Source organism: Simochromis diagramma, unplaced genomic scaffold (genome assembly GCF_900408965.1).
Source record: "Simochromis diagramma unplaced genomic scaffold, fSimDia1.1 OVJJ01000618.1, whole genome shotgun sequence".
NCBI lineage: Eukaryota > Metazoa > Chordata > Actinopteri > Cichliformes > Cichlidae > Simochromis > Simochromis diagramma.
This window is the reverse complement of record NW_024387423.1, coordinates 2,527,273-2,549,848: the sequence shown is the minus strand read 5'-3', so window position 1 is coordinate 2,549,848 and position 22,576 is coordinate 2,527,273. Positions and strand designations below refer to the sequence as shown.

Genomic DNA, 22,576 nt, shown 5'->3' with positions numbered 1-22,576 from the left:
TCTTTGCATGTGTGGACTGGATGGGTTGATACCAACATCTGGTGGGAATTTCATGTCAATAGCACCTTTAGAAATACATTTACTTAGAAAATTGGTGACATGTTCGATACTTATTTTACCTGCTGTGTATATCAAATCAAATCAAATCAAAATTTATTTCTATAGCACATAATAATACAACAAAGTTGACCAAAGTGCTTCACAGTCGGTCAGAGCAATAGCATAAGACAGAATAAAAAGAAACAGTTAAAAGGAGGGCAGGAAACAATATGAACAATATAGGGGAAAAAACATAACTAGCCACGAAATAACATTAGTTTAAATCAAAAGCCAGACTAAAATAATACGTTTTAAGACTCAATTTAAAAGACTGGATGGACTCAGAGGAATGAATATAAGGAGGGAGGTTATTCCAGAGTCTAGGTGCTACAACAGCAAAGGCCCGATCACCTCTGGACTTCAGACGAGACCTCTGTTGTGTCAGGAGCATTTGATTGGAAGATCTAAATGCCTTATTAGGGATATACAAATAGAGGAGTTCGCATAGATAGCTGGGAGCCAAATTGTTTAAAATTTTAAAGGTAAGCAAGACAATTTTGAAATTGATATGATTTTCAAAAGGGAGCCAATATAGGTTGGCTAAATCAGGTGTAATGTTGGCATAATTTCTAGTACCGCAGCTGCGTTTTGAACTAACTGGAGCCGGTGAATAGAGGAAGACGGGTGGCCCGAGTAGAGGGAATTACAGTAGTCTAATTTGGAAGTGATAAGCTTTTCAAGGTCCTTCAAAGATAGATATCTGACGCAGCTGGTAGAAACTGTTTTCTACCACAGAGGAGAGCTGTTTCTTGAGTTTGAAAGAGCTGTCCAGGAAAACACCAAGGTTTCTAACAGTGAGCGAGAGATGGCTAGCAAAGGGGCCTAAGGCATCAGTTAGTCACGCCCCGCTGGAACAACTATCAAAAACTATAACTTCTGTCTTATCCTCGTTCAGTGTGAGAGAGTTGCGTGATAACCACGTTTTGACCTCATTTAGACAGTTAAATAGGGGTATAAACAGTATATCCATTTTTCAAAGATGTTACAGGAAATGAACCTCACTATGTCTGACTCTGTGGCTGTATGGTTTCAGACTTCTCATGACCCTAACGAGAGCTATATTTTGGCACATATATTTTTTCATTTGGTAGTTTTTAGAATTTAAGGCCAACTTTTTGCAACAGAAGGCAATACTGTAGATAGGCAAACTTAAAAAAAAAAAAAACAGTTTCAGTGCGACTCACCTTGCATCCAAACAAGCATTTATTAACCTTTAGAAAAACAAAATATACCTGCAGACTGTTTAGAGTCATGAAATGTTAATCACAAGAAGACATCTATTCATTCTACTAATCAGTACCATTCATAATGAAATATTTAACATAGCACTAAAATGCTAGTTACTATACAAAACAAGCTTTCAGAAGAAAAAAAAAAAAAACCCTGTTTCCCTCTAGTTTTGACACAGTTTACAAAAAGAACCAGTTTTCCAAGACGATAAGAACATGACAGAAATTTTAATGCTAATAGAAATTCTGCATCACACTGCATAGGATTCATCTCCATTCATTCTTCCTCCAGCAGGCTGAATTTACAGCCTTATATCTGAATGCAAAAGGAAAGAAGAAAAAAAGTGCCTCGATAAATAAAAGCTTGGAATGTCTTGTTTAAATTACAGATGCAAGAAAACTGTCACACTTTGACCCCTTTCAGACATGGATCCTTGTCTGTTAATATGAACAGCATGTGAGCAGGTCAGCTTCAGGTCTGAACCAGCACACTGGTCACCGTTCTGTGGAAGCGATGATGATCGTCTTACTAGACAACCATCATCGAGTCTGAACGGGTAAAGACACATTCCTCCGTCTCCAGTCTGTTGCACACGTATCGAGATTCTCTCATTGTATATTTCTGAAAGTAGAGGCCAATTCATGATAAAGTGACCTATGAGCTCAAAGCTCAAAATAAGCTAGACATATTCTTATACTGTCAATGATGGAGCTCCATTTCTTCTGAATGGCAACCCCTACCCCCCAAACAGTTTTATACAGCAGGTGGGAGGAGCTTGTGTGCTTATACATATAGCTGTATGCCTGAGATGATCAACCAAGGATATCCCTGGTCAGGGTGTACTCACATGAGACGATCTGTATCATGCAGGAGTGCAGTTGAACCCTCAGAGTCGAGCTCATTTGTCTTTTGTGATTGCTGGGTGCTGTACCAGGAACATGTTACAAAAGTGGTTCGACTTTTCCAATTAAGCTACAACATGTAAAAAAAAATCGTGAGCTTGCAAGAGTGCCTTTCAGGGTGTGTGCGAGAGAGGGAGGAGCTGAGATGCTCAGACAAAGTAATGCATACTTGTGTCTAGACAGTTGAGTGCAGGGGAGCAGGAACAATCATGCACAGGCAACCGTGTCTAGTGTGAGTACACCCTCACTGACATCATACTTTGGCTATGTTTAATATGAGCATCCACCATTGTAACAGTAATGAAGTAAAGGCATAAAAAATCCCCTTCAATAAACCGATGAAGCCAGCAATATTATGTTTTTCTGAATGGAGCTTCTGAAACAAAAACCACAGTCACACTAATAGTCTATCCTGCTGACAAAAGTGGGAATAGTTATAGGAAAATGCTGCCTTGTCATAAAACCGTATGATGGTCAATATACAAATTACACAGTAATGTATGTAATTCTAACAGTATATTAAATGCTTCCTTTACAGGGTAGGGAATGTGATCTTTCTCTCCTTTTCTGACCTTGCTTTACTTTATTTTTCCTTACCAGCACTTGAAATGTTAACTTCAATCTTAATCTCTTTCTCTAGCTTGTAGTCTGTCAGTTGGCTTGATTCGGACGACCACAAATCACAACCAGAAGTCTGAGGCTCTTTCTTTATATCCACTATGAGTCCTGTGGGAGCTGTCTTTATTGAGGTTGTTCTAGCTGTCACTTTGCTGTGAAGGTTTCCGAATTCTTGCCTTCCAGCATTTACAGCCTGTCCTGAGATTTCAAATTCTTCTGGTTCACCTTTAACAGGAAGGTACGTCACTGCAGACTTCTTAGACAGATCCAAGGGTGCTTCTGGATCCTGTTTAACCCCAGTTAACAGATCCAGTGGGGCATTTAGTGTCGCTCCAAGAGCAGCACCGACTGCGAGTGGACCCTCGGGCAGAGCTTGCATAGCTGTGATGGGTAGTGTCTGAGGGATTGCAGATGGGAGCGGGAGCCCGTTGGCTTGCGTTGGACAAACAGGAACGAACAAGACAAGATTGACACCAGCAGGAGGCTGTTTGTCAAGGGTTAGCTTCCACAACCCGTCTGATGGACCAGTGCCAGTAGACACACCCTCAGTCACCTGACCTGGATTGCTAGTATCCTCGACTGATGGAGCAGGGTTGTTTAAAACAACAGCGGGCAAAGTGACTGCGTTTGCTGTGTTTGATGAGTCTGGTGTAGTGCTGTGCTTTATTCTCTCCAGCGCAGAGCTCTTTAAAGACACACGTTTCTTGGTGGCACTCTAGAAGGGGAAAAATAGCAAAAGCATTTCAGTGTGACTTTATGATATGAAAAGAGTTCTTGGAAACAGGTTTCTGAGCATATCTGTAGCTACATCAGAGCAAAAAAACAAAAAAACAAACGATGGGTTGCTATAAAGGTTGCTCATGTTGCACAAAAACATCCTACAATGAGTAAGATCAAAAGTAAGATAAGACCGATGTGCACTCCTATTTACTCAGATATGTCAATAGTTGATCCTGGTTTAGAATCATTGTGCTGACACAAAAACAGCTGGCTAAGAAATACAGCCAAACCTACACACACACACACCTGGCTACTTGTGGGTTAGTCGATTAAGCAGGTTTCTCATGTTTGAGAATACAGATATAAACAGTAATTGCGAATTGGAGGAAATAGTTTTCCACAACCCTTAAAATCCACTGCCAAAGAAAAATGGCTGCTCTCATCCACATAGCTCCATGGCAACCAGCAGCAGCTGTAGGAGGCTCTACGCGCTCCTCTGGCCTGACTAGCTCAGTTAAGCTGTGCAACTTGATTTTGAAATAAAGTTGTTTCATTAAAGTATTTCTGTGCCAATCTGGAAGATAGAAAATCTTCTTAGCGTGCTTTAACAGAAGAGGCAGCAGCAGTGTAAAAACTTCTCTGTAAGTTTCACACACTCACCGCAGACTGAGGTGTTTGTCCACACGTCTTAAGGTGGCTGTCATAGTTCTGCTGGTGGGGAAAGCCCAGTCCACAGCTCTGACAAAGGCAGGGTGACTGCCCGGCATGGCCGCCCATGTGGGACATCAACAGCAAGGCCGACCGGAACCCCTTCCCGCATTCAGCGCACTTCAGCACCCTCTGATGAGCTCCAGCGTGTTTCTTCAGCTCTTCTGACGAGTCAAACCTCTGTCCGCACTCCAAACATCTGATCTCGTTCGTTTTCTCACTCGGCTCCTGATTGCCCCAGCAGCCCGTGTCCTTTTTGTGCTGCTGGAAGTCCTCCTGACTGAGAAACTCCCTCAGACACGCCACGCAGTGAATGCGTTCAGGTTCACATTTGTGCTGGCGGTACAGCTTAGCCAATCGGAAGTGGCAGCGACACCGTATACACGTGTAAGGCAACAAACCCAGGTGGGAGAAACTGTGTTTTAGCAGTGCATTCTTCTTGGTAAACACCTTTGTGCAGTCTGTGCATTTAAAATTACGGTGGCACTTCTTCCTCCGGTGGCGCGCCAGGGATTTCGGCGATGAGAAGTTGCGGCCACACACTTCGCACATGACATTCAGCATACACTTATGTAGCTGCACGTGATATTCGCATGCCTTTAGGGACGTGAACACGCGTTTGCACAGGTCACACTCATAGAACTCGTCCTCCAAGTGAGTTTTTGCCAGGTGGTCGTTCAGATCTTCCTGCGACGCAAAGCCCATCAAACAGACTCGGCACTGGAGACGATCCACTTTGGTCTGCGCGTGCGTGCGCAGGTGGACGCGATAGTTGTATATCTGGCAGAAGCGCTTCCCACACTCTGCACAGCAGTATGGGCGTGCTCCTGTGTGGAGGTTCATGTGATCGTGGAGCTTGAACTTGGAGGGCAGATGCTGTTGACACACGCTGCACCGGTAGTCACCTGACTGACTCGACTCTAGAGGGGGGGGAAAAAAAGGAAGGAAGTGTGCTAATTAAAAAGTCATCTGCTGTTTTTCACTTCTTTTTTCTTGTCCAGTAAGAAAACTGAGGGGGTAAAAAAAAAAAAAAACACATTCCATGTCAGTGTTTCAAATGACACCCATCATTTGAAACACCTGCCTTTTTGTCCTATTTCAGTCCCAGCCAGCATGTAGTTACAACATGTGATTGTTGGGCTTTTTTTCCTCTATATGTATTATTGTAGAGTGTCTGTTTAGGAGACGTTAAATGGCCTGTATTTGTATAGCGCTTTACTAGTCCCTAAGGACCCCAAAGCGCTTTACACATCTAGGCACTATAGTGCCAAGGTTCATGCGAATGAGTAAACAATTGCAAGGCCAAGTGCAGTGTTGTTGTTTGTTGTTCTCATGAGATTTGTTGACACTAAGGGAAACTATCACAGGCTCAGACTTCAAAACCACTATGCAAATAAGGCCATTTTACTCGGCATTTAGTTTGTGTATCAGGAGCAACTACCTGCCAATTACAGGAAAATCTGATATTTAGTTTTTTTGTTTATCTTGTGTTGAACCTTTCACCTGCACATGGGTGCATGTGTGATATTAACATATGGTCTTACCACTAGTTAGCTCCTCATCCTCCTCTTCCTCATCAACCTCTTCCTCCTCATACACCTCTGACACTTCACTGTCATCCGAGTCATCCTCCTGCACTTCCGCCGATTCACCCTCAGCCATGTCTACATCAGGTCTCTGCCCTCCTCCATCTCCATCAACACCCCCTCCTTCCTGTTCAGCGATCACCGGGGGAATGTCTGTGGTTTCTTGTAAAGCAATGGGATCACTCATCACTGTGGGTGCTGACGGCTCAGCGAGCGCTGTCTCGCTGCCACTTTGTTTGTCTTGCAGCCTTTTTGTTGTGGGATTCAGCCGTTTACAGTTTAACATCTCAGTCCGTTTGGATGGACCAGAGGCCACTGTGGTTTCTTGGGTGTCTGAGGTCTGTCCTGCTGCACCTACTACTTTGCCACCTCTGAGCAGCCGTTTCGGTTTATGTTTGGTTGGAAGTGAAGTGGGAGAGTGACTGGGTGAGATGGAGCCATCAGATGATGTGGAGCGACACGGTGTTTGTCTGACCAAAGCCTCCTCCGGCTGCAGTATGTCCGGAAATCCCAACTCTGTCAGCTGGATATCAATGGTGTATTCAATGGACATGACTGGAGGCTGAGGAGACATGAAATAGAGAGAGGGGTCCGTGTTCAGCTAACATTTAAAACGCTAACGCGTCTCACAGTTAGTGCACGTGTACTAATAAACAAACACTAGCACAAATGTGCTCCAGCTGATCTGCCGAGCGACTGTTACAAGTCTTCAGGATCCTTTTTTATTCTCAACATTTAATTGAAAGTCGTTCATGCCACACCTTAAAGAACTGCTGGTCACCTCTCTCACCTGGCAGGAGCAGCAGATGAAGCCAAGCGTGGTTTTTACAACCTTTTCTCTCGATGCTAGCTTTACAAAAAAAACCATCTATACATATCGAAACATATGACACGTCTAATTTGTACGATAAAAACAAAAGCACTATTCAGCATGACATAAAATAAGCCCGATAACCCAATTAGCCAGCTACAAACTCACCTCAACCGAAGATGAACATCGAGGTAATAAGGACAAAAAGGAAAACACAGGGAAAAAAATTCACACAAACGCTGGAGCACGCCTGGTGGCTCGGAGTGGTATTACACGGTCTTACAGCTGCACAGGTGTGCAAGCAGGGCAATATTTTAAGAAATTTTTAAATACATTTTGTAAAAAAGATAATATGTAGTGTGATTTAGACTGGTCTTATAATGCACAGGTATTAAAGTCAGTTTTGTATCTTATTAGTTACGTTCATATACATGCATGGATTCTCTGAGATTTTTATATGTAGGTTATAATGGAAAGCTATGGCAGAAAATGTACTGGTATTCACATAGCACCTTTCTAGTCAGCTGAGCACTCAAAGCCCTTTTACTACAAGTCTCATTCACCCCTATGCACTTTGTAACAGTCTCATACACACACTGATGCATCAGGAGAAACTGAGGGTTCAGTATCTTACACAATAATACTTTAGAATGTAGATTTGAGAAGCCAGGTTATTAAGGACTGAGAAAAGTGGCACCAGGTGTGCCTTTCTGCTGTTGTGCATTCAGAGCATCTCTGAATGCACAACAGCAGTTTTTGAGTTACTGTTACCTTCCTATCAATTTCAGTCTTGTAATTCTCCTCCATTGTTTACCATCACTAAGTCATTTTCACCCAGATAAATGGCCGGATAATTTCTCTTTTTACACCATTCTCTATAAAACCTAAAGATGGTTATGTGTGAAAATCCCAGTGGATTTGTGAAATATTCAGACCTGTCAGTCTGGCACCAACAACTACGCCATGTTCAAAGTCACTTAATCACCTTTCGTCCCCATTCTGAGGCCCAGTTTGAACTTCAGCAGGTCATCTTGACAATGTCTACATACCACTGCATTTAGTTTCTGCTGTGCGATTGATTAGAAATTAACAAGTAGTTGAACCTTTATGATGTACCTAATAGTGCATTAACATCAGAAAATCCTAAATAACATCATGCCACAGGCTACTTAGGAAGAGCATGTCTGACATTTGTTTTAGTGATTCAGCTGTCAATGAAAACCCACCATTTAGACTTCGTTCTCTTCCAGGCTTGGGGAAAAAGGCCTTCTTAACATTACACTAAAAATAGATACTAATTTCAAAACCACATGAAACCCAGCATGCATCTTTTTCAAAACAAACTGCATTATCACCACAAGCAATGCAACTCCTCATTTTAGTTGGTGCTCCTGAATTCCAAATAAGAACAGAAACAATAAGTCGAGTCATCTTTTCAGCAGCCTCCCTTGGGATAGCAAGTTTTATTTCATGTCCAGACACATTGCAGTGGGGAGAGAACAATCCAATCAGTGAGTAACACATGATATACACAGTTCCTTATTGGATACTAGAGAATTAAAGAACCACCAGTCCCATTCAAAAATGTCTAAGACATTAAAGATCATTTTAAAAGAGCATTGTGTAGGATTCATTGGCATCTAGTGGTGAGGTTGCAGATAGCAACCAAAGTCATTTTCCAAGCATATACAACTACTTGTGACTGAGCAGCAGGAAAGGCCCTTCTTAAGGTCTGGTTTGTTCATTCCAGGCTACTATAGAAAAATGGCAACTACATGACACACCTACTTTGCATTTTACATGGATGGCATGTATTTATGTTTACAGAGTTTTCTTCTCTACAAAACTACACGGACCTCTCAGATGAGGATCCTCTCCCTCTGTAGATACTAATGTGGTTAGTAATTCCAGTTTAGTATATACAATTATGAATATTGTACTTCATTTTGCCCAATAGACCACCCTAAATCCTGCACACTGGTCCTTTAAACAAGTGAAAAAATAAGGGAGTACATTTTAGCATCAGACAAATCAGGATTAAAGTGGATCATTTCTGCCCACATGCCAACCACTCCACATTGAACTGGGAGCACTTAGCAAAAAATAAACTTTCAGCAGAGCTTAATCGTGTTATTTTAAAATTCCTCCTCAATGAGACTTAATTTATAAAGTAACATAATCAAAATATTAAGTGTAAAAATGCACAATAAGAACCCGAAGCTGTACATGACATAATTCTTCTTGAAAAACAAAAACAAAACAAACAAAAAAAATGACTAAACAATTAAACATAGTATCACTACCAGGTATCTAAATATACCTCAACACATGTAATTGCCCAAAATTTAAGGGGGAAAAAAAGAGGGAAGACATTTTTTTTTTTTTAAACCACAAAGTGAGTTCAACAACTCAAGACACAAAGTAATAAATTCACACGCATTTCACACTTATAAAAGAAAATCCTTTAAAAAGTTAATCCAAACAGTTTCTGTTTTTACAGACTATTTTGTGACAAACGGTGTAATAGTTGGGTTTCATGTCTGGTTAGTTAATTTAGGAGATGTGTCTCTTAGACCAAAATTTCAACAGTCGGTAATCAAAATCAATCTCATCACCATAACTTCATTCTCAAAAACCAACATCATCTGCAGTACGAGATCCCCAAAGTTTAAAAAAAGAAAAGAAAAAGAGAGACAGGGGTGGGTAAAAAGGAAAATTTATGAATAAAATCTGCAAAGTCTCCATGCCTCAATTATCTTTTTCCACTTGTGTTTTCAGACTTTTCCTCTGGGTGACTTTTCTGGTGAGCTTTCAATGTGCGCTCTCGGCCAAAGCTCTTCCCGCAGGTCGGACAGGCAAATCGGCCCACGGCGTGCGCCCGGGACATGTGGGCATCCAGCTGCTCTGGACGGGCAAAGCTCTCTTCACATTCTTCGCAGGGGTGGGCTTTCCGTGGGGCGTGCTTCTCCTTCTTGTGAGCACGGAGCTGAATCAAGCCGGGGAATGTGAGGTCGCACTCGGGGCACGGGTGCTGACGGGGTGGGGTCGGCTCTGCTTTAGGTTTCTTCTCCTTTGCTGAAGCCTGACTCTCGTCCTCGGGAGTTTTATCTTCCGTTTCTGACTTTGCTGTCACCTTCGAGGGACGGCCACGCTTTGCTCCGCCTGCTTTCCCTTTTTCTTCCGCTGGGGTTGCCGTCGCGTCTGATGTGCTGCTGGCCTTCACGGTCTCCTCGGGAATGTCTGCTTCCTCTTTCTTTTTCCGCTTTCCCTTTTTCTCAGCACCTGCCGCGTCTTCGGCCTTGGCAGGCCGTCCGCGTTTCTTGACAGATGAAGCGCTGCCGTTGCACTGCTGACCTTCGGGGTATTTCTCCTGGTGTGCTATCAGCTCTGATTCAGCTTCAAATCCCTGGCCGCACTTCTTACAGCGATGAGTTTTTGTAGAATCCTCTGGCTGTTCTGTAGTCTCGACATCTGGGCGTGGATGCTGGGTCAGGCGATGAGCACGCAGCAGTCCGGCACTACGGAACGTTTCATTGCAATCTTTACAAACCATCTGTTTCTCTGGGCACACCTGTCTTCTATGGGATGTGAGCTAGACAGGAGAGAAGTAAATGATTATGCACAAACATTAAGCACAAATACATAAAGCTAGAAACTGATTCATTCTGCTGTATGTTCTAAATTATACTCACTTCAGAGAACGTTTTAAAGCTCTCTTTGCAGTGAACACATTTGAAGGGCTTGTCATCCTTGCTGTGTGTTGGCTGGTGCTGCGTCAGTTCCTCAGATGACAGAAATGTGCGGTCGCACACGTAGCATGTGAACAATGTGTTTCCCTGAGAAAAGATGACCAAAAAGAACGGGGAGGAGAAACATTTAAAACCTTATGTTTTGGACATAGAGTTGTGTGAAGGCTCCTTTAGAGAAAAACGGGTGTCTACGGACTCAACCGGAGCAATCTGGTGCCTTGAGGAGTAGTGTATAATGCAAAAGCTATGTAGTGTAACCTGCACTATGGTGTCATTTCAGTGGGTCGGACGCCTCCCGATTTTCTTCACTGCAGTCATTTTCAAAATGAATGAGGATGGGTTAAGACTGAGGAAATCTGATTGTGCAGGCTTTTACATGACAAAGGGTGCACAGGGATTTCCAGATGACATGGGACTCAAAGACGGAGATTTCTGCAACGGTGATACAGAAGATCACTAATGGACAAAAGCACCATAACGGCACGTAATGTAATGTGCGAAGCAACTAATGAGGCGAACACAAATGGGACATTACTTGCCCTCGGAATGCTAACATTTGCAACACCAGGGCAATGTGTGCAATATTCTGCTTGGTGCAAGATGCTACACACATAGGCTGAACTTAAAGGATGATCTAGTGACTTGAGAAAGTGATTACTCTTGATAAATTGTTCTCAAACACATGGGGTGTTTTTACAGATCGATGTTCTTCAACATAAAATGGAACATCCCTATTTCTTAGAGTATCTTTATCCACCAAAGGAGGACTTTGTTTATGGGTCAATGGCAGCTAAAACCACAAAAACCCCACAAATCTGTGGTTTTAATAATTTCATTATTGCAAAATTGGAAAAGAAATTAAAAAGAAAAATCCCAACTATCCATCATTGAGCAGGGTTGAACTCTGGTGAATAGATTAAGACACAAAAAGGTCATCAATTTAGTTAAAAATGACACACTCTGTTCTTCTCACCTGCTGAAGCTGCTGCTTGTATTCCTCTCGGTGGCTCTTCTTCATGTGTCTCTCCTTGGCTTTTGCACTGCAGAACGTGATGAAGCATTGGAAGCACTGCAGGTTTTCATGCTGGTCTGAATCCACAACAGAATGTCAAATTTATTATGTGTTGTTGCTTTTAGGAAGCTGATTTAAAAGGTATGATCGCTGCATCACTCACAGGAATGAACCGAGGGAGCCGGAGGTCCATTCAGAGTGATGGGTTTGTATGGTTCTGCCGGCTTTTCCGGGGGAGCCTCGGGTGGTGGATCCGGCAAGCCCCGTCCCATCACGATCTCCTCTATGTTCAAGATCTCAGAGTCCATGGTGCGATGTTCGCTGTTCTTCCTGGAGTCAATTTAAAAACAAAAAAGACACGAAACAAAGTTTAATTACCACGTGGAACAAACACTAGTTTAATAAACAGCGGGAAACATAACAGCGCCAGAAACGCAGATATGTGCTCATTACGTTAAGTTCAACAGATGACTATACAGAAAAATAATCGCCTTACTAGGTTGGTTACTTACGTTGGTTGAAATAACGCCAATACAACAGTTTTAGAATGAGCCGCGTATAAAACCCAAAGGCCGTGAAACTGTTAGTCCGCGGGAATTACCCAAGTTTTAGCCACTGTTAGCTAACGTTACCGTAACATTAAGGCCGCTAGCCATGCTAGCTACCTCCACACAGCTCTGCAAGTGGCAGACATTGCTCACTTCACTAAAAGAGCCTTGATATATCCACGCGGTAAACTGAGGGCGTTTCAATAGCACACAACCGCCTTAGTTAAATGTTTATTTTAACGTTAATAACAAAAGTACCGTGCTAAGTTAGCGCGCTAACGTTAGCTAGCTCACTACTAGTTTGCAGGTTGGCGCTAACAACACTGATTCCCAGAGAGGACCACAGAGTTTCCGTGTCCCCTTTTTTTACACGCTAGTTTTGAACTCATCTTCTGAAATTTAAATGCATCTGCCACGAATCATTACGAAACAAGCTAAGACCTAAACGAAAGGCAAATAATTCGACTAACAAGCTAGAGTAGCCATTACCTCTAACCGCTCTTTCAGGGTAGTTTGACTGAGAGAGTTGACCCCAGAGAAGTGCAACCGATAGATCGGACACTTCCTGCTGTGTGGTGGCCGTCGGTACAGCTAAGATGGCTGCCTGGAAGTATTCGATGTTGTTATTGATTCATATTTAGATGCAAAATCTAAATGGTCGTATATGAGCAAGCCGAGTTTACCCAACGCAAATATACAGAACACAAGTTTTATCACATCGCATACGCGAAGAAATAAAACTTTCAATTTAAAACAAAACTCATTAACAATGTTACTGCGCGAACTACTATTACAGTAACGTTATTTTCTGACTCTTACATGTTATTTTACTTAGATAACTAATACAATCAACTACAGCATACAGACGGGCAGAATCGTTTGAATAAATCTTTTCTATTAAGATCGATTCTATGCTCGATCTTTGTCACGTGACACAAAACAACTACATACTGTAGTAATCGTTCAGCGTACTACTGTGTTTTTATCATATACTGAACACACACGCGCGCAGATGGAGTTTTGTACCGCTAATGATTAAAACTGAGTATCTGGTCTACAGATTCCTTTTTTCATCTTGATGTCTTTTGTAACTTGAATTTACTTTTTACCACCAGTTTGTAAAATTTACTGTTATAGCTGAATTATTTCATTATTCCACCGCTCATTTCATCGTATTCTGCTTTCAATGAGTCAGACTTTCGTGTAATTTTTAAAAGTTGCCTTTAAAAGCGGTCTAGTTCTCCAGGCTTTCTGAAGGTCTTTCAAAGTTTTTTTTATTGGCCATTGACTGCTTTTTCTCTTTCACAGTTCAGGCCTTACATCTCAACATTTTCAGAGGAGTGTTTCTTGTTGTTTGTTAAGCCACTTCACATTGATCTAAGAATCATTCAAGCATAAAAATGTACCTAATTCAATTGGTGAGCTGATTTTGTGTATAGAGAAAACAGAAAACTTAGCAAAGGACCAATTTATATTGCACCAACTAGGTAATTCCCAAACAAGGTTATTATTACTAAACTAAAACTAAACTAAAACTAGATGCAACAATTATTTAAGGCAATTAAAAATTAAAACTAGATTTAAAAATAAAATGTGTGAGCTATTGTAAAACTCTTTAACATGAAATAAAATCTAAAGAAAATGTGTTTTTTATTATAATAATTTTCTGAAATCTTGTCTCTAACGAATACTAATAATTAACAAACTCTAATACTTACACCTAAACTCATAAAAAAATATCAAAAACTAAAGATTTATAAACAGTAAAATCTAAACTGAAACAAGAAAATGCACTCTGAAAACTAAATGAAACTAACCTAAATAAAAACAAAAAGTCAAAACGAAATACAAATAAAACGAATTTGAAAATGAAAACTATAATAATTCTTCACAAAGAGCTTTTAAATAACAGACAAACAGTATCTAAAAGTGACATCCTTAGTGGTGGATTTGGCCCTTGACTTCATCAATCTACTGTTCAATCTCATCAAAAATGGTCTCAGTGAAAGCCTGGCTGCCAAGAAGCCATTCATAAGGAAGGGAAACAGGGAAAAAGGGCTGAGGTATGTCAAGTTACTGGCCTGAAAATCAGTGAAGGCTTTGTCATGGTCTAGTCCAAAATTTAACTGACAGCATTGGTGATTTGAATGGCCTGTATTTGTATAGCGCTTTACTTAGTCCCTATGGACCCCAAAGCGCTTTACACTACATTCAGTCATCCACCCATTCACACACACACATTCACACACTGGTGATGGCAGCTACATTGTAGCCACAGGTGCCCTGGGGCGCACTGACAGAGGCGAGGCTGCCGGACAACTGACCACCACCAGTAGGCAACAGGTGAAGTGTCTTGCCCAAGGACACAACGACCGAGACTGTCCGAGCTGGGGCTCAAACTGGTAACCTTCCGATTACAAGACAAACTGCCAACTCTTGAGCCACGATCGCCCCAATTTTATCAACATTGACTGAATTATGAATGCAGCATCAGTACCATCAGATTGTTCTTGTTCACCATGTAATACCACCGGAAAATATTCTGATTGGCAATTGCTTAATTGTTCAGCATGACAATGACCCAAACCCACTTCCAATGCATTAAAAGCATACCTGGATAAAAAAAAAAAAAAAATCAGTCATGGATTGTCCATTTTGATGTGTTTTTGTAAGTTTAATTAATTTTTTCCACCAGTTTGTACAGTACTCTGTAATATATTGTATTTCAAACCTCATACAGGCATGCATCGACTGTGTGCTAGTATAGTTTTTCTTTTAGTCATTTCAGTTTTCACCATTGTTACGCGGCATTAGTGGAAGATGGTCTAGTGACCGATGCACTTTAATTTCTGTTATTGCTGCAGTACTGTGTCCTACTTGGTTATTTCAGTACACAAGAGCTTTAATATGTTTTGGCACATTTTTCTTTTGTACTTGTAAGCAGTCCTCAAATGAATAAATGAACAAATCAAAAGAGGCATCTTATTTTCCCATTTGTCCTTTATTGTTTTCTAAAACTCAAATAAATGATACTTTTTTAATAATAAAACTCAGAGCCAAAAAATAAGCTCACTGTAGAATGTAAACTAGATCAGCTGAAAATAAATAGTTGAGGGCAAAAGTATCATGATGGCCACAGTGAAAAAAACAAACAACTTTTTACACTTCTTTTCCAGCACAGTGTGTGGCTCTGAGTCTTTTTTTTCTTTCTGAAGGCAAATTCATTTTTCACAACTCCTAAATGACATATTAAGATTTTTTAAAAATGCATCACAACAGCCCTATAAAAGCATGACAGTGAAAGGCAGTGAGTTTCCCTACACCAAAAACACAGTTACAATCAGAGATTGGTAAATTCTGTAGCAGATACTACTCTTTTCCCAAACTTCCCTGATTATGGAAATTCAAAAAGCAGTTGTGGTTACGTGAGATACAAAGAAAGACACAGCACTTGAGGCATAACACTCGTGATGTCCTCTGACAGTCCCCAAAACGGCACCTGCCCCCCTCTCCCTCTCCAAGCTGCTCCGGCCAGTGACCTGAACCGTCATATCGTGTGGCTGCGTCTGGCAGAGGACTCTCCTCCACCAGGATGGGACTGCGGGTTTCATTTGTTGTGTGAACCTCTGCTGCCGGCGGCTGGGGAGGAACTGAGTCTTGGGTATCCGAGCTACTAGAGAAGATCAAAGCCTTGGACACTTCCAATCTGAAAGCCATGAGAGTCAAAGGTGGCACGGATGCTCTGAAATCCTGTCGATACAGGAGCCAGGAGTTTACCAAAGCCAGATCCGTGAGGTACCAGAGCACTGCTTGGGGCCAGCAGCTTGGTGCAGAGGCAGTGAGGGGAATTGCATAAAGATTTTTCAGTTCTCTGTGGAGACGGGCTGACATCTGGGCTTTCTCAAAGTTTTCAATGAGAGAGGCCGCGCTCCTTTGGCCATTTCCCGCAGTAGAAAGTATGAAGCCACAATGGGATCTGCGCAGCATCAACTTCCCATCTGAGCTCACAAACTCATCACCGATCTGTCCTCGAGCCCCTCCCACCCTGCCTGCTCCATGAACCCCAGCAGCTAAAAGGCGTTCGAGCATCACAGGGGTGGACAGTTCCTGTTTGCAAAGGAACACCATGCTACCTTTGGGGACCATTTTTTCTACAGCACCTTCTTTGTCTGAGAGATCCACCTTAAGATCGACATGTAAGAGTAAGCCGTCAAATCCAATTAAAGCAGTGCTGTAGAGAGACAGTTTGTTGTTGTGCACCTTCCCAGTGAGAGGAAGTGGATATTGGTCAACTGCATAATCGCCCTCTCGTCTTAATGACTGGCACCCTGCTTTGAAACGACACAATAATGGCTGAACTTTCCACAGGGGATCCGCCTGTTTTGAACCATCTGAGCCATTTGCCTCGTCACCACATTGATCACTATCACAAGTTCCTTTGTGGGGATTAGCGTTGGCTGGATACTTTGAAGAAGTCAGCTTCAGTGTGCGAGACAGCTCGAGGAAACGGGACAACGGGATGGCTTCAGCAATCAACGGCACCTTAGTCAAGTCTTCCCAGTAGAGCTTTGCACTGGGAAACTAAGAAAGTAACAATAGAAAAAAAATAATAAAATTAGGTTTTAGCATCTAACCAAGACTGAGGTAATAATTTCAGTAATCAGACAGGCAGAAATACAAACCTTCAAAGTTCCCATTGCGATGTGGATCCCAACAAAGCGTGCAACTTCCCTGGCCGTGACAGCGTCAGGCATGTTGGACAGTTTATTTGTACAGTTGGCAAGTTCTACCCAGGTATCCCAACCAAAGTACTTAGAGAAGTAATCAATGGGCTCTCTGGTTCTGTTGCCATCTCTTGGTGCATTAGACGGGATCACGGATGTTGGCAAACTAAGGGGGGAATAAAGTCAAAAGAACATCAAGAGCAAATCTTACATGTATGTAACAGAGGAACAACAGCAATAATAGAAAAAAAGGTATTTAGAGTTATTTCTATGTATGATAGTTTTGTAGACTCAAAGAAAGTCTTACTGTACCTTTGCGATGTGTGATCTGACTGTTGTGCGCTGATGGCCGAGTTCTTGGAGAAATAGGCCATTACTTCTGCTTCTGAATCAAGCTGAGGATCTGACAATTCAAAGCCACCCATATCCTCTTCATCGGGACTTTGGAGGAGAAACTCATGAAGATCTGGTAGGTGCTGCCACTCAGAGTCTGACACAGCTAAAGGACAGATTTATTAAGTTTTATTGACATCATCAATAAACAGCTTAAGAAAGTCTCTCAAATATAAATACTAATCATTCCACAAAAGGGAACAAACCTTGTTGCTCGATGACCTCAGGATCTGAGAAAAGACCTTCGACTCTTGTTTCCTGATAGTCTGGTACAGAATGGATCGATTCACCTGTTTAAACAGACTCAAAATTAATATATAAGCCTTTAAGTAGTATTTGGAGAATACCAAATATAAAAATCAATAAGAAAGTCAAGTCTCTTCCATTTGTATAACTGAAAAGTACTGGCGATTGTCAGTGCAACCTGCTAGTAGACACACCTATGTCATCAATTTGAAAATCTTATGTGGTCCTTGTCATCACAATCACAAAACTTTCAGAACTTACTCTGACCTTGGTCACTGAGATTTTAACTCATCCACAATTTTTAGTAGATGCACCTATGCTATCAATTTGAAAATCCTAGATGACTTCCTTCTTGAGTTATTGCACTCGTAAGATTTTCAAAAATCTTGATCTCTGATATTGACATTGAGGTCACTGAGACTAAAATCACCTGAGAGTTTTAGTAGCTGCACTGACAGTAATAATTTGAAAATCCTCATCCCTACATTCTCAAGTTACTGCATTGACCAGATTTTCAGAAAAGCTGACCTCTGAACTTTAGGCCAAGGTCACCAAGATCCAAACTCATCCAAGGTTTTTAGCAAATAAACCTGTGGTATCAGTTTGAAGCTACTATGCAATTATCGCATTCACAGACTTAGGGGTCAACGCTGCCCACCCGCCCATCCAGCAGGGTGATGACAATACCCCATCAGCCTTTTACGACTGAGGATTAAAAATGGTGGATTTCAAAGTATGTGGAGGTGGAGGTCGAGTGAGTTACTTACGTATATCACAATCAGCTGTTTGACTTTCTGTCTGATTTTCATCGTGGGATCCCTCTGGGTTTCTGCTGGTCCCAGCAGATTCTACTAGGACCTCTCTCTCCTCCTCCTTTATTGGATAGAAAATACACTGGCTGGTGTTGAACTCTGGTAAGATGCAACAGTCCGTTGTCCTCTCCCCAACCTCTACTGCTAAAATACAAATCAAAGAACATGATTTAACATGGCACAGTGGTTTTCCAAGAGTTATACTCATTAGCCAGAAGGTGATTAGCCATGAGTGGAATCAGAGGTGACAACAGCTAAACTTTGGTTTATCCAATAATCAGAAATCCTGTTACTCTCAAAAAAGTAACATTTGATTTAAAAAAAAAAAAAAAAAGAAATCAAGAGATACTGTGCCAGGTGGTATGCAGACTGCAGAAATCAATAGTTTTATAATTACATATTGGTTGAGAAACCTTAATACTTACTTGGGATGACTGTATTTTCACTAAGTGCCTCTACATTCCAGCGGATGTGTCTGCTGCCATTTGTGGCTGGAACATCATTCACTATGAGGCTGCTTTCCTCTTTCACCAGAACAGTCCTTATATCGCGATGATGCAGCGGCTGCACGCTTGCAGTCTGTCTATTTTGACTAGTGGATGCAGTCAGTGGTTGATTCGAACTGTTCTCTTCAACCTTGATCTCATCACTTCCAAGAACTTGTACCTCATTTTCAGTGATGTAGCCCAAACCCTGTAATGAAAACAATTTCTTAAGTATGCAGTGTTGAATTCTATCTAATTTGTCTCACTTAGTTTCTGAATCATCTTTTTCCACTTGTGTTTTCAGGCTTTTCCTCTGGGTGACTTTTCTGGTGAGCTTTCAATGTGCGCTCTCGGCCAAAGCTCTCCCCGCAGGTCGGACAGGCAAATCGGCCATTGGCGTGCGCCCGGGAAATATGGGCATCCAGCTGCTCTGGACGGGCAAAGCTCTCTTCACATTCTTCGCAGGGGTGGGCTTTCCGTGGGGCGTGCTTCTCCGTCTTGTAAGCGCAGAGCTGAATCAAGCCGGGGAATGTGAGGTCGCACTCGGGGCACGGGTGCTGACAGGGGTGGGGTCGGCTCTGCTTTAGGTTTCTTCTCCTTTGCTGAAGCCTGACTCTCGTCCTCGGGAGTTTTATCTTCCGTTTCTGACTTTGCTGTCACCTTTGCTTTCCCTTTTTCTTCCGCTGGGGTTGCCGTCGCATCTGATGTGCTGCCGGCCTTCACGGTCTCCTCGGGAATGTCTGCTTCCTCTTTCTTTTTCCGCTTTCCCTTTTTCTCAGCACCTGCCGGGTCTTTGGCCTTGGCGGGCCGTCCGCGTTTCTTGACAGATGAAGCGCTGCCGTTGCACTGCTGACCTTCGGGGTATTTCTCCTGGTGTGCTATCAGCTCTGATTCAGCTTCAAATCCCTGGCCGCACTTCTTACAGCGATGAGTTTTTGTAGAATCCTCTGGCTGTTCTGTAGTCTCGACATCTGGGCGTGGATGCTGGGTCAGGCGATGAGCACGCAGCAGTCCGGCACTACGGAACGTTTCATTGCAATCTTTACAAACCATCTGTTTCTCTGGGCACACCTGTCTTCTATGGGATGTGAGCTAGACAGGAGAGAAGTAAATGGTTATGCAACAGGTTAAGCACAAATACATAAAGCTAGAAACTGATTCATTCTGCTGTATGTTCTAATATAGTTGGTAAATTATACTCACTTCAGAGAACGTTTTAAAGCTCTCTTTGCAGTGAACACATTTGAAGGGCTTGTCATCCTTGCTGTGTGTTGGCTGGTGCTGCGTCAGTTCCTCAGATGACTGAAATGTGCGGTTGCACACGTAGCATGTGAACAATGTGTTTCCCTGAGAAAAGATGACCGAAAAGAACGGGGAGGAGAAACATTTAAAACCTAAAGCTGCTATTAGGGACATGGAGTTGTGAACGCTCTTTGAGAGAAAAATGGGCTTCTAATCACTCAACTGGAATCTGGCACCTTGAGTGTATAATGTAAAAGCTATATAGTGTAAGTATGTCTGTGAAGGTTCTCAGTCATCCAGGTCATCGTAGTCTAAGGAGCTTGGAAAGAAAAGCGTCTGGATTTCTTTAAGTTGCTTGAAGACGTTTCACCTCTCATCTGAGAAGCTTCTTCAGTTCTAGGGTCAAATGGTGGAGACTCACAGATTTAAGCCCTGTGGGAGTGTCCCCCCCAAGAGGGACAATGGGCCCCCTAACCATCTGTCTTCTCTATCCAAAATGTGAACATTGGCATCCTCAAAAGACAGATGGTTTGAAAGAAGCCATCTATGTCCACTGTGAAAGACCATTTTTGAACAGAGGCGGTGGCTTACAACACTGTCTGCCATCTATAATCCAGTTTGGAGATCCCTTCCCAGACGCCTTAACGCCCACTCACATCCTTGGCCATTTGACCTCAGTAAGTCACATGACAGGGTGGGGCTAGGTTTCACAGTGGGTTCCCCCGTAACCTTGGCTGATTGTGATCCACACCCGTTTTAACACCTTGGTTCATGTGATTACGTAAATGATCAATAGGGGGTCCATGACCCTCTTGGGGGGGGGGGAACACTCCCATAGGGCTTAAAATCTACTCCCCACCATTTGACCCAAGAACTGAAAAACCTTCTCAGATGAGAGGTGAAACGTCTTCAAGCAATTTAAAGAAGTCCAGATGCTTTTCTTTCCAAGCTCCTTAGACTATATAGTGTAAGCTGCACTACGGTGTTGTTACAGTGGGTTGGACACGTCCCGATTTTTTTTGCTGCAGCCATTTTCAAAATGAATGAGGATGGACTGAGGAAGTCTGATTGTGCAGGCTTTTACATGACAAAGGGTGCACAGGGATTTCCAGATGGCATGATACAGAAGATCACTAATGGACAGAAGCACCATAACAGCACGTAATGTAACGTGCGAAGCAACTACGGTAATGAGGCGAACACAAATGGGACATTACTGGCCCTCGGAATGCTAACATTTGCAACACCAGGGCAATGTGTGCAATATTCTGCTTGGTGCAAGATGCTACACACATAGGCTGAACTTAAAGGATGATCTAGTGACTTGAGAAAGTGATTACTCTTGATAAATTGTTCTCAAACACATGGGGTGTTTTTACAGATCGATGTTCTTCAACATAAAATGGAACATCCCTATTTCTTAGAGTATCTTTATCCACCAAAGGAGGACTTTGTTTATGGGTCAATGGCAGCTAAAACCACAAAAACCCCACAAATCTGTGGTTTTAATAATTTCATTATTGCAAAATTGGAAAAGAAATTAAAATGAAAAATCCGAACTTTCCATCATTAAGCAGGTTTGAACTCTGGTGAATAGATTAAGACACAAAAAGCTCATCAATTTAGTTAAAAATGACACACTCTGTTCTTCTCACCTGCTGAAGCTGCTGCTTGTATTCCTCCCGGTGGCTCTTCTTCATGTGTCTCTCCTTGGCTTTTGCACTGCAGAACGTGATGAAGCATTGGAAGCACTGCAGGTTTTCATGCTGGTCTGAATCCACAACAGAATGTCAAATTTATTATGTGTTGTTGCTTTTAGGAAGCTGATTTAAAAGGTGTGATCGCTGCATCACTCACAGGAATGAACCGAGGGAGCCGGAGGTCCATTCAGAGTGATGGGTTTGTATGGTTCTGCCGGCTTTTCCGGGGGAGCCTCGGGTGGTGGATCCGGCAAGCCCCGTCCCATCACGATCTCCTCTATGTTCAAGATCTCAGAGTCCATGGTGCGATGTTCGCTGTTCTTCCTGGAGTCAATTTAAAAACAAAAAAGACACGAAACAAAGTTTAATTACCACGTGGAACAAACACTAGTTTAATAAACAGCGGGAAACATAACAGCGCCAGAAACGCAGATATGTGCTCATTACGTTAAGTTCAACAGATGACTATACAGAAAAATAATCGCCTTACTGATTAGGTTGGTTGAAATAACGCCAATGCAACAGTCTTTAGAATCATCAGCGTATAAAACCCAAAGGCCGTGAAACCTCTATACAGCATACACTTCACTAAAAAAGCATTGATATATCCACGCGGTAAATTGAGGCTGTTTCAATTACAGATAACCGCTTTAGCTAAATGTTTACGTTAACGTTAATAACAAAAGTACCATGCTAGCTCAATACTAGTTTACAGGTTGGCGCTGACACCGACTCCCAGAGAGGACCACTGAGTTTCCATGTCCCCCTTTTTTACATACCAATTTTTTTTTAACTTATCTTGTGACGTTTACATACATCTGCCGTGAATCAATACGAAACAAGCTAAGACCTAAACGAAAGGCAAATAATTCGCTACAAGCCATTACCTCTAGATGTCGAGTCTACGGTAGCGAAAAGTTTACGGTGACTGCAGACAGTTACGTCTTTTCATTGGCCCGGAGACTACGGTGACTGTAGATTCGGTAGACTC

General features: G+C 42.2%; 3 protein-coding genes across 7 annotated transcripts; all 3 read right to left on the bottom strand.

Annotated features, from left to right (window-relative positions):
• wu:fe05a04 (zinc finger protein 135) lies at window positions 1–6,966 on the bottom strand. 2 transcript variants are annotated; one of them, XM_040012827.1, is made up of 5 exons: window positions 6,654–6,834; window positions 5,822–6,425; window positions 4,230–5,197; window positions 2,829–3,564; window positions 1–1,644 (listed from the first exon to the last, which is right to left on the bottom strand). In XM_040012827.1, the coding sequence occupies exons 1-5, from the start codon at window positions 6,729–6,731 to the stop codon at window positions 1,631–1,633; spliced, it is 2,400 nt and encodes a 799-aa protein (XP_039868761.1). In that variant the 5' UTR covers window positions 6,732–6,834; the 3' UTR covers window positions 1–1,630. The 2 variants fall into 2 exon arrangements, with proteins under 2 accessions (XP_039868761.1, XP_039868762.1); XM_040012828.1 differs by lacking the exon at window positions 6,654–6,834 and adding an exon at window positions 6,843–6,966 and having other exon boundaries at window positions 1–3,564.
• Window positions 6,967–8,098: 1,132 nt separating this feature from the next.
• LOC120722071 (zinc finger protein 91-like) lies at window positions 8,099–12,598 on the bottom strand. Of its 2 annotated transcripts, none has more exons than XM_040012836.1 (5): window positions 12,473–12,598; window positions 11,599–11,765; window positions 11,397–11,512; window positions 10,367–10,510; window positions 8,099–10,266 (listed from the first exon to the last, which is right to left on the bottom strand). In XM_040012836.1, the coding sequence occupies exons 2-5, from the start codon at window positions 11,741–11,743 to the stop codon at window positions 9,427–9,429; spliced, it is 1,245 nt and encodes a 414-aa protein (XP_039868770.1). In that variant the 5' UTR covers window positions 11,744–11,765; window positions 12,473–12,598; the 3' UTR covers window positions 8,099–9,426. The 2 variants fall into 2 exon arrangements, with proteins under 2 accessions (XP_039868770.1, XP_039868771.1); XM_040012837.1 differs by lacking the exon at window positions 12,473–12,598 and adding an exon at window positions 11,948–12,464.
• Window positions 12,599–14,700: 2,102 nt separating this feature from the next.
• Window positions 14,701–22,576, bottom strand: LOC120722064. Of its 3 annotated transcripts, none has more exons than XM_040012825.1 (11): window positions 22,473–22,576; window positions 21,743–21,909; window positions 21,541–21,656; window positions 19,847–19,990; window positions 19,304–19,735; window positions 18,584–18,851; window positions 18,114–18,299; window positions 17,307–17,390; window positions 17,020–17,206; window positions 16,666–16,873; window positions 14,701–16,564 (listed from the first exon to the last, which is right to left on the bottom strand). In XM_040012825.1, the coding sequence occupies exons 2-11, from the start codon at window positions 21,885–21,887 to the stop codon at window positions 15,353–15,355; spliced, it is 2,982 nt and encodes a 993-aa protein (XP_039868759.1). In that variant the 5' UTR covers window positions 21,888–21,909; window positions 22,473–22,576; the 3' UTR covers window positions 14,701–15,352. The 3 variants fall into 3 exon arrangements, with proteins under 3 accessions (XP_039868759.1, XP_039868758.1, XP_039868757.1); XM_040012824.1 differs by lacking the exon at window positions 22,473–22,576 and adding an exon at window positions 22,076–22,319 and having other exon boundaries at window positions 14,705–16,564; window positions 18,114–18,302; XM_040012823.1 differs by having other exon boundaries at window positions 14,706–16,564; window positions 18,114–18,302.